The sequence below is a fragment of the Leptonotus elevatus genome, chromosome 8, assembly GCF_054856555.1.
Source record: "Leptonotus elevatus isolate MCC_2025b chromosome 8, RoL_Lele_1.0, whole genome shotgun sequence".
NCBI lineage: Eukaryota > Metazoa > Chordata > Actinopteri > Syngnathiformes > Syngnathidae > Leptonotus > Leptonotus elevatus.
The window spans coordinates 19,614,590-19,625,976 of record NC_141246.1 but is presented as its reverse complement, the minus strand read 5'-3'; the positions used below and the strand labels follow the sequence as shown (position 1 = coordinate 19,625,976).

The window sequence follows — 11,387 nt, the reverse complement described above, 5'->3', positions numbered from 1 at the left end:
GCAAATTCCCATTTACTTTTTTAAAAAGATTATTTTAACACAAACCTACCAACTAAACCTTATATTATACATATTCATTAGTCTAATTAAGCCTATTTATTTGAAAAGCAAAATCCTCAGGTTTATGTATTTAGTATTAATAAAGTATAATTACTTTTATTTAATTTATAAGTTTTTGGGATGTCTGCATTCAGTTTCATCCCAAAAACATACAAATTTAAAAATTGAAACAATGAAAACAAAATGGACATAAGTGTTTCTCACATAGCAGCGACGATATGCTATTTAATGTGTATAGGTAACCTGATTATTATGCAATTCAAACAATATACTTAATGTATTTTAAACAAATACTCTCATTATTATCAATTTAGAGTAATTATACTTGAATAAATACATAAACCTGAAGATCATGCATTTCAAATAAATAGGCTTAATTAGACTAATGAATATGTATCATATAAGGTTTATTTGGTAGGTTTGTGTTAAAATTATCCAAAAAGAAGAAAGAAGAAATCGAGTCCACTTGATGACCCCTTTGAGGAGCTTGGGAAAGGGGACGAAAATCACACAGAGCCAAGTTGCTCCACTGTTCTTCTTGGACGGGAACTGTCAGATGCACAGAACATTGCAAGCAGGCTAACAAGTTGCCCTGCATGGCTGACTGTTGATAATTTGGCTCACACTGAAAGCGAAATTCAGAGTTAGGGTTTCGCTGACATAACATTTCTGATACATAAAGTATACCAACTATTGTTTAATTTTTGTTAAGAAAGGATTTGGTGGGGGTAAAAATTATTGTAATAATAATAATTAAATGTGAAGAGAAATTGCAATTTAGGTACTGATTTACTAATATGTATACTTTTTTTGTGGGCCACATAACTTGATATGGCGGGGTGATTGTGTTTGACAACAGTCCTTGGTTTAATAATCACAATAATGTTGTTGGTTGGATGTTCTATACTGTTATTATTTACTCAATTGTGAGGTAGCGGAGCTCCATTCCGTGCAGCAATAGGACTTATTTTCGGCTTACACTGTATAGTAGGCAGTAGTTTTACCACCCTCACCAAACAATAAAACAGAAATAATATTGTATCACCCTTTGTTGCAGGTCTTCTACTTGTGTGAGAGTATTTTTAACAGTACAAGTGAGTGCACACACATGATTTGCCATCAAGGTAAGAGGAGATTCGTGTCACCGTCCACTCGATGCACAAGGGTGATACTTGAAATATTATTGGGTCATGGAAGCAATAAAGAAAATATATGAACTCACCACTGATTTTTAAGACATCTGTTTGTTACTCATGAATAATCTATTTGAACTTCAGTGGTGAGAAGGGATTCATTGTGGACTCTCTGGCAATGTGCGTGCATTGTGTATGATTTCAGAAAGGGGGCGGGGTCTGTTACTTTACAGTCACATGAGGGCATGGCTGTAAAAGCTAACAAGAGTAAAAACGGGCTCCAATGTTAAAACTGTCTACTTTAGGGTAGCTGCAGCCTATCCCAGCAGACTTCAGGGAAAGGGCATGCAGACTACACCCCGGTTTGGTGAAACTGAAGGCAGAGCGTCAGGAAATAGAGACACTACACGGTTGACCCACATGTGTTTGCCCCTGTAAAATGTTCAGGAATGAGATAATACTAAACATGTTTTTTTTTGGACACAACACCTCTCCAAAATCAGCCAACTTATTTCTTAAAACTATCTTTTATATTTTATAGCTTAATTATAAATGTAAATGGTCTCCTCCTTGCAAAAGAAAAACAATTATAGACTTTATTTAACTGCACGTAAGGTTTGCAGATCCATTGTAAAATGCACTGTGCAATGGAGACAATGTTATGACTCATGTACACCACCAGGTGGCAATAAAACCATCATGACTGAGTGATTCTAAAAACTGTATATTTATTAATGCAATGTATTTATTATAATGTCCAGTGGGGTTTGCTCAGAAAATCATCATTCGATTTGACCATTCTTCAGCCTTCAAAGTTGCAGTTTAAAAGCTAGCTATGGACAGTGATCGTTTATTCATTTGTAGATAATAAATGATTGGGGAAAAAATGGCTGGAAATGACATACAAGTAATTGTTGAATGTTTGCTGACAAGATTTTAGTTGCCTGTCAGAATTCAAATTAGACATTCTCTCTCAGACATTTTGGATTTGCAGGTCCTATAACTATTGCTAACTTAAAAATAAATTTCCTTTTTAAAACAAGTTCCATGTCCCACATTTACAGCATGAAGTCGAGTCTTTTCCCAAATGTTTTCATAGCCGAAGAGAAAACACAATTGAATGAAGCCGAAGAGAAAACACAATTGAATGAAGCGCAACAAAAACACATCTTTGATCACTGTTAAAATCCAACACTTTGAAACTTAACAACCTTTAAAGATTTGTGTTTCCTGTAAAGTCCTAATGATGGTCTAAGTCCATTGTGTCACATTCTATTTGGAGCTGCTTCCTGGCCGAGGGGCTCCTGGGTTGCCTTTTCTCTCGGCGCCTTTGACCACGCTGAGGGGCTTGTGTAGGGAGGAGCTTGCCTTGTGGGTCACATCATGCTCAATCTTGTTCCTGATGGCAACTTCCAGACCCTTTTGGGAAGACAGTAAAATGGCTGATAAGCTTGAGAGTATGGTTAAATTCCCGATTCATCAGTTCATATACAGAGATGTATAATAGACTTATTAAAACTGTATAAAAGGCAAAACCAGACAATCAGGAAGCAAGCAAAAAGATGCACGTGCAATAAGTGATAAGTCGGAGGGACATTATTAGGAACATTACTTTTGTCTTTTCACGCTGGACTTACACATCATGGTTGGGCTGGGCAATTATGAAAAAAATAATTACAATTATTTTGATGGATGTTCAAATCACGATTGTTAAAAGCCATTACACATTGATTTAAAAATGTAGTGTTTATTTACCTAACACCTATACATCCCTGCACATTCAACACTTAATTCTTAAACACTGAATTTTTTCAACGTCAAATGAAGAATGGCAAGTACAGTGTAGTGAGAGCTTGACAGTTGCTTTCGTGAAACATCTTACATTCTTGATCTTCTGCTGTTGTATCACTTGAGCCTTCTTAGGCGCAATGATTCTCCCTTAAAAAAAAAAAAAAAAACATTTTTAGCATTATTTTTTTCTGAACTCTGGTCACTATTTTTGTACCGGGGGGGAGGGTGCGAGGGAACGGGATTGGGTGGGGCTTACCAAGCCAGCCTGCTAACAGGAAGTGTAGAGGCGACTTCTGCATAGTTTATGTGTCCATCATGGACTTATTTATATATGAATGGACTGTCAATAGGCCCCTTGTGGGCGAAGCCACGGGGTAGCCATCTTACAGACTGACAACGTCTGTTATTTTTTTAAACAAAAACACTGACATCAGTGCTTGTTTTTATGCTAGAATACCTGTAAGGAGTAATGACAGCCTGTCAAAGATCAATCTTTAATCAAAGATTAACCGGTCAGATTAGATTACCTCAATATCGTGAACTGTGATTCACAGAGGTTAGATTCACATTTCGTAGCAATTTTTTCCTGAAGGGCTTTGCTTTCACTTGATTGTTGATGGTTCTGACATGATACAGAAAAATATTAGAGCAGCACCCATAGGTACAACTGTAGGTCGTCATACACGTTGGCATGTTCTCTAAGGAGGCAGAAATTAACGTGAAAACGCAGCAGAGAAGTCAATGTATTCAATTTAGGCGGGTTGAGTGCGTGGCAATGTAAGATGGCTGCCGGTGGCTTCACTTCTTCCCAACGACGAGGAAGCAGCATTGTTAGTCCATTCATATAGTCTGTGGTGTCAATGCACGACCTGCGCACGCAGATCATCATTAAAAAATATGAATAATGGCAGAAATTTATAAAAGTAAATTGCTGACTAACGAAACACAAAGTTGCTATTTAAGAAGTGTGTATCAAAGTGAACTCAAACTCATTAAGTAGCTCTCAGTTTCAAAAAGGTTGATGACACCTGATCTAATGTGTTTGTCAACTACGGCTGTGCATTAATCCATGCTACTAAAATTTGTACCAAATTCGCTGTTGGAAAGGAAGGCTGTCAAGAGTTTCCCTTTTCGAGTCAGAATACGTCCTGAAAGCCCACACAACGAAATGAAAGCGGACCTAGTCGTTTTACACCGCTGTCATGATCGCAGATTGCAGAAATTCCTTTACGCATCCCTAAAAATAAAACGCTTGTCGATGGCCACTAACAGGTGGGTCTGCGCATGCGCAGAATAAATTACCGTCAGCTTTCGACAGGCTGATGCGGCGAGTTTTGGAACAGAATCGACAGATGCTAACGTTCCTACTACTGTATGAGTAATTCCCCATACAAACCATTTCCAAGGCACCGTGAATACATCGAGACCATTTAGCTTGCTAATGTTTGGGGAACGGTGTAAACAGACATATGTGCCGGTCACATGGTGTGTGTGTGTGTGTTTTCTTCCACCCACTGATTGTTTCACGTTTTATATCTCGTCTCTGCTGCTAATTGGTCAAACATAACATCCATACCTCCTTTCTTTGGACCCTTCTGTTTGTTTTGATGCTTCTTTTTCGCGGCTCCGGGACGTTGAGCTTTAAACTTCTGCGAACCTTGCGCCATGTTGGCCAACCGGAAGATAAAACTCCAAAGGTTTTCTGCCGGTTGTACGTCGTCTACTTTTCCATTTACCGCCACCTATTGGCTGAATTACGATATTACCATCGTACACCCATGACACAAAAACAAATGATTTCACCGTGGTTTTATTTAGTATATTCTTCTTGTGTGAAAAGACTGTACCTGATTGCATTGTAGTCATATATTCAAAAAATAATAATAATTAGTGAATATTTACATATCACCAAATTAAACAAGACCAAGTGGTTTTCAATAACATCAACAGTACACTACGTACATAAAGAAGCCCTCTGAACTAAACTACTCCTTCCCATGATAGAACAGGTGACATTAAAGATCATGCTAAATTCTAGCACCTTGTCAGGCATGTGTAGGGTCCCATGAGGGCAGTTTGTTGGAACAATACATTTTTTTTGTGTTACAAACATATTTTATGATACAAATCCCTGAATGGAGACCCAATATAACATCCTGAATCCTAAAATATGGAAAAACAATTAGTGTCACTTTGAGTTCAATATACAATGATTGAAAAGATGTAGACAAAATGTATAAGTATTGTTCTGCGGTTCTGTTGATCCATTGTGACAGAGTGCAGGTTAAGTTCTTGCGTCCGTGCTTGTCAAAGTTTGTAGTCGGTGAGGTAGTGTCCAGTAAAATAAGCAGAGGCCTTTAGTCAGTTGGAATCACAATATCACGAGGGGGGAGGGAATGAAGCACTGGAAATCGTGTGGTGTGTGGTATAACTTCATGAGTCAGAGGAAGGAAAAATAGTATACTAAGTATTTGACAAGCAACGTTGCTATATACTGTACTGTATGTCTGAGTCTGCACTGTACAATACAACACAAGTCCAAGTTGATAGGTGCTCGTGTGCCAGTAAGTAGCATCATTGTGGAAAAAAAAGAATGATCAGGCATTTGGGTCATGATTTAAGCACATAATAATAATAATAAAAAAACAAAAAGAGTATACAGTATCATGATTACCTCTCAGTGTCCCTTTGGGACATTTTTCCTAACTCAAAAATTAATTATTGAAAGGCTCAAGCCACTTTCTCACACACACACACAACTTTTAAATGTGAGCCCCTGGTGGACAAGTCCAACACTTGTACACATCTTATGCAGGGTGTGTATTTTTATTTGTTTATGTTTTTAACGGCTCTATCAATCACGTTGAGGTTTTGTGTCTGGTTAACACACATCACTTTAGTTTTAAGGTATGACTTGTGCCGAACCCAATATACAGCTCACCAACCTTCGCATGTTCATTTAATATACAAACAATGGCAGGCCCACTATTGTATACAATAATTTACAAAAACAAACAAATAAACAGATAGGCTGGCAACATGTGACAATTGATGACAGAGGTATGCAATACACAATCAACCCCCCTGACTTCTAACAAATGGTCAGCCCAGATTTATTCCACATTTCCTGTTCGGGCTTGATAAAATAATTTACCAGCGTGAGGTTGGGCAGAGGCTGATACATTGTAATGCTGCTGGGCAACATGACATTCAATACACAGATGTATCACAATAAATGTGAATATTGTAGGAAAGTTCAAGCACATGTGAAAATACTTTACAAAAAGACAGCGCCTACATAATTTCTATAATAAAATGAATTTTGTAATCATTTTAATTTAACTTTGATGGATTTTTGTAAGTAAGAAAAGAGCATTTAAGGAGAAAAAAACATGAGATATTTCACTAGTTGTGACTTTATATAAGCTTTACTTAAAATAATTGAACTAATGAAACAAACTAGGTTTATGGCAATATTCAAATTTATTGAGATGCACCTGTACAATATAGCTCATCCAATAGAGCAACAATATTGGGATGGGTTCACAAAGCATTTTGAAACAACACTCACGTGTTTGGACTAAGAAAATTAAGGACAAATAACAGCCATGTTGTTGTCATGGCTTAAAATGGGTTGAATAGGTACATGAAAAAAAAAATACTTGGGAAAAACTAAGCAATTTCACTGAAAGCATAAAGCTTCAATTTTGCTTAAAATGTAAGATTTTTTTGGGCAATTTAATTTCAGCCTTCTTCAGAGTAACCAATACGCAATGAAACGACGCCAAAGTATTTAACCAATCGTTCAGTCATTTCAGACTCCTAAATTATCGCATAAGCTCTGTAAAACACTCTGCACTCCTTGACCAGACACACACTTCAAAATTATCTCCTGATTATGATTATTATTAATGACCAGGTTTCAGTAAAAGCGAACAGAACTTCTGGGTTTTTAGCTCGAAAACACTTTCCAGACTATATGTAGTCTGAACTGTACTTTTAGTCAGCCAATCAGCCATTTAGTTTAATTTTCACAGTTTATGAAAGTAATTTAAAGCCATCTTGTGTTCAGTGGACAGCAAGAAGGGACATGAATATAACTCAGCCTTGTCATAAGAAAAAAATATACAAATTGATTATTATTCTGTCTAACCTTCGCTGTGTTTAAATGAGTATTCACAGAAAAAGCTGTTTTGGTGATATGCTTTCCCTTTTCTTGATTTTTTATTTTAGAGTGCGCATTATAACATGGTGACAAATGGTTTTTGAAAGAAGCATGGCTACATATATACTGTAAGTGGATATGTGTATGATAAGTAAGTACTGTATAAATATAGCTATGTGTCATCTTCGGGGCTCATCAAGATATTCCACTTTTTCCAAAGGTTGCCACACAGGCTCAAAATGGAAATGATTGTTTCATATTATAGCTATAAATGTGGATGACATTCCTACTAAAGTATCTACACAAAGACAAAAATTAAATGTTAATATAACATATTGATTCCACCGTGTGTCATTTTAACTTACTAAATCAGCAGTAGCAGTGGATTTGATTTCTACATTATGTACATGCTACCAGCAAGGACACGCATGTATTTACAAGTGGACAGCAGCACTTTCAGAAATCACAATACAAACTTTAATTTGAAAATTAGTCTGGTCACCAAAAAATGTTATTGTTTGTAGTTGCCCTGAAAATTCCCCTCAGTAAAGACTCAAAATTTGTTGCCAAACAGTTGAAAGATTAGGTTCATTTTAGCACTCAGAAAAGCCTTTTAAAAAGAGAAAGAAGCAGCCAAAAATTAGGAGCAGCATGACAACTGTGAGATTGGAGTAAATACGTTTTTGTTACATAGTGGGGCCAACATTCCGGAATTTCACAGAGTTGTGGGGCCCACAAGTTTAGACCTCTTTTTGAGGGTCAAGACTTGGTTTTAGAGTTTAGGTTTGAATTGGGTTATGGTTGATGTTAGGGTAAAGAATAGGGGTAGGAAATAATTTTTGATGGTTGGGGTTAGGGGGAGGGGCTAGGAAATGCATTATGTCAATGAGATGGCCCCACAAAGATAGTAAAACAAACGGTGTGTGTGTGTGTGTGTGTGGGTGCGCGCGCGATGACGAAATGAGTGTCAGTGTCTGTAAGTAAGGTGCAGTGGCGCCAATGTGCCAGCAGAGGGGGCTCTAGAGGGCAGTGAGGCGGCCAGTGAGGGCGGCCTGGAGCTCTGACGGGAGGAAGACCCCCAGCTCTGTGATGATGCCTCCTGTGATCAGCTGGTGGGGAGTCACGTCAAACGCCGGGTTCCACACCTCGATACCTGCACATTCACAACAGAAATAGAGGCCGCGGATTATTTGAAGATAGGGGCAATGGTAGGAAGTAACAAAGTACAAATACTTTGCTGCCGCTGGTTTTTAGCAGAAAAAATATCGATTACCAATTAAAATCTGCCGATTATTAAAAAAAATATATATATATATATATATATATTTATATACAGGGAGTCCTTGAGGTCGTTTCGACTTTACGGCGCCCGTGCCCCGTCCGTTGCACCTTCTTTTTTATTAATTTCACACAGTAATCACGCCATTTTAAAGTTATTTAAAGTTGTGTTGTTACCTCCAGCAACGGAAGTCCATCAGCCGGTCGGCTCGCCATCAGCCGCGTCACATTTTCGTGTTTAGGCTTGAATTAGCTCCGCTCTGCCGTCAGTCAGCAATGAATGTCCGTGCGGAAACAACAAATATTGGTTCCGGCGTCTTCGGGTCGCGCAAATATGTTTTTAAAAATTACTGTACAAAGTATTTTGATGTAAATATCGACTTTAACGGATAATCCGACTTAATTCGAAAATTCGGGTTGCATCGCCAGCGTATGAACGCAACTTGAGGACTCCCTGTAATGCAAAAATCCTCCCTTAGCTTTTAGCATTAGCGCTAGGCTAGCGATGTTTTAAGAACGAAGCGTGTTCTGTATTTAAATGTACAATGCATGTAATTCTTACTGTCGTGTGTTTAGTTTTACAGTCAACTCCAACCGGGGTGTCACAGCTTAAAGTAGACAACAGAATAACAAAGTCTACACTTGAGTTGCTAATGCTGCGCAAGCAAAATGGTGCATTCAGGACACTTTCACAGCGTCGGAAACTTCGGATTTCAATGTTTTAAGGGGAAAATAGTCTACCATTTGGCCAAATTGGCCGATGTTTGAAGGACTATTGTGATATTTTTTTAGTGGTGTCGAGCTGCACAGCGTCACGCATATAGCCGTTTCCAATGAATCCTGCATAACTGTAAACTACACCCAGGACAATAAAGAATTTGTCAAATTAATTAATACCTCTGATAGTGTCAATCAGAAGTGGTCATTATTATCTATAGTAGACCGTTGATACAACTCTTACACTTGCCTCATCATGCGACGATGAGGCAAGCCAGTGCAACACATGTATTACATCTTGTTTGATACAAAACTAAGAACTTGTGTTGCCATCTGGACAGACAAAGAGGTTCTGTTCATCCCGACAATAGAATGACAGCAGAGAAGAGATGTGTAAGTTACAAGTGCACATCGTCCTCTCCAAGGACCATTGTGCCCATTAAATGAGTGTTCTTTAATTACAGTGGAGCACTTTCCTGCTCTACAAATGCAATTATAGATCAATGACTCAGCCCAGCACTAAGAAAATCTACTTAGTCTCCTTTATTCTTAATTACTGTGTCCTTCCGTAATTACGCTGAACACCAACGCAACAATAATAATCAACTGGACCTTAAAATAATTGGACATAAAATACTTTTGCCGTCTATACTATCTTGTGAAGTGAACTGCATGACTGTTGTTTCCATGGTGACCCCGGACCACATACAGCATTGGTCTGCTTTAATAGTGGTAGACCAGCTGCGACACCTGTCATGTTGTGTTAGTGCTAGCGTCCATGTTAACCTTATTGTTCGGGAGAGTGAGCAAGCTTTGCTTTATGCTAAATTGCTAAAAGGATCAATGTCCATTTCAACACAGGTTCGGAAAGCAGAGGACATTTGTGAATGATAAGCATGCCATGTGCAAATTCTTTGGTTTCTTTCAGCTTTCTTGAGAGAGAAAAAACAACGGGATTTTTCAATGTTGGAAGCTTTACGTGGGAGTTGAGGGAATTTTTTAACACATACCTAAACATAAAAAAAAAAGATAAAACAACTGAATTCCTTCCAGGTCAGGTCACTGGTGGAGCCCAATGAAATCTTAAATCTTTTAAAACGTTGCCTTTTTGGGGGGAATTTTTACTGCATTATAGAAGAGAAGTTAACTTTAAGACAAAAAGGGCAACGCTAGTGACCTGACCCGTAAGGAATTGCTTAATTTTTTGGCCTAAAGTTTTGCTGAATGCTTACATTAAATTCATCACGTTTTAACGTGGTAAGTTATGACAAAACAAAATGTTAAGATTTATGCTTGAATATAATACTGCTTGAATATTACTCCACGTTCCCAGTTAATTTCCATACATTTTAGGGATGGGTTAAGAAATAAATAAATCAATAAAATAATCAATTTTCTTTTTTAGCCTGATATCAATTCATAAAACCATGAATAGATTATATTAATATATTTATCCATAAATTCATAAGAAAATAACATTTTAAAGGCAGTTGTTTTTTTATCTTATTGTTTTCTTGAAACTTACTGTTTATATGAATTAAAAAATATTTTTGTACATTTATGAAAGACCTGAGTTGCATTTTAAGACAATTCAGGATCTTTTTAATTTACATTTACAATTATGGAATTAGAATGTCATCCTTGCAGATGTCAATGTTTGTTTGTGTGACACACCCAAATGATTTTAACACGTGTTACTTTCATTAATACTCTAAATCATATAACCAGTTACTGCCTTGCAAAATTGAATGTGGAGTTTTTATCATGTCCTTGATATTTAAGAAGAATTGGTGTTCCATAATTAAACAATATCAATTGAAGTGAATCGAATTGAATCGTAAAAAAAAAAAAAAAATCAAAATCGAATCGAACAGAACTCTTGTGAATCGAAATTCAAAGAAAGAAAGAAAGAAATTAGAATCAAATTCAATACCTAGCCTGAATAAATTTATAACGAAAGTTTCCTATCTGCCATATTTCTACAATTCCCCAACTAACGTTCCCAGAAATGTACTATCCCTTTGAAAACCCAATTTGTATTGAATAGAAACGTAATTTATTACTAATATTCCAAATAAATTAGGGCTGTGACAGAAACATTTACAAGTGTAAAGGGAACCTGAAAATAACAAAAAACAACATTCTTCATCAGGTATGCCACTAAAAACTATAGAGGACATTTCAATATTTTACCCAAATGACACGAGCATCCAATGTTTCCATACCTGAAGCAGCAATAGGGA

The 11,387-nt window shown here is 37.1% G+C and overlaps 2 protein-coding genes across 2 annotated transcripts in view; both read right to left on the bottom strand.

Annotated features, from left to right (window-relative positions):
• Positions 1–1,901: 1,901 nt before the first annotated feature.
• On the bottom strand, positions 1,902–4,682 carry c8h19orf53 (chromosome 8 C19orf53 homolog). The gene is made up of 3 exons (XM_086082348.1): positions 4,561–4,682; positions 3,076–3,131; positions 1,902–2,612 (listed from the first exon to the last, which is right to left on the bottom strand). Exons 1-3 carry the CDS (start codon positions 4,649–4,651, stop codon positions 2,466–2,468), a joined length of 294 nt encoding a protein of 97 aa, XP_085938474.1. The 5' UTR covers positions 4,652–4,682; the 3' UTR covers positions 1,902–2,465.
• A 96-nt stretch (positions 4,683–4,778) lies between these two features.
• The window catches only part of mri1 (methylthioribose-1-phosphate isomerase 1), a 14,700-nt gene continuing 8,091 nt past the window's right edge, over positions 4,779–11,387 (bottom strand). Inside the window, exons 5-6 of the mRNA XM_086083802.1 lie at positions 11,370–11,387; positions 4,779–8,302 (exon numbers count right to left, since the gene is read on the bottom strand). The exon at positions 11,370–11,387 is cut by the window's right edge and continues 207 nt beyond it. Of these exons, the coding sequence (XP_085939928.1) occupies positions 8,169–8,302; positions 11,370–11,387 (152 nt within the window). The 3' untranslated portion in view covers positions 4,779–8,168. The remainder of the gene's footprint in view (positions 8,303–11,369) is intronic.

Bases quoted from the DNA above. Each gene is read 5' to 3' on its own strand.
- c8h19orf53 (XM_086082348.1), bottom strand. From the start codon at position 4,651: ATGGCGCAAGGTTCGCAGAAGTTTAAAGCTCAACGTCCCGGAGCCGCG. The intron at 3,132-4,560 runs GTATGGATGTTA...TTTTTTTTTAAG, and splicing joins GAAGGGTCCAAAGAAAGGAG to GGAGAATCATTGCGCCTAAG. The intron at 2,613-3,075 runs GTAAGATGTTTC...TCTTCCCAAAAG, and splicing joins AACAGCAGAAGATCAAGAAT to GGTCTGGAAGTTGCCATCAG.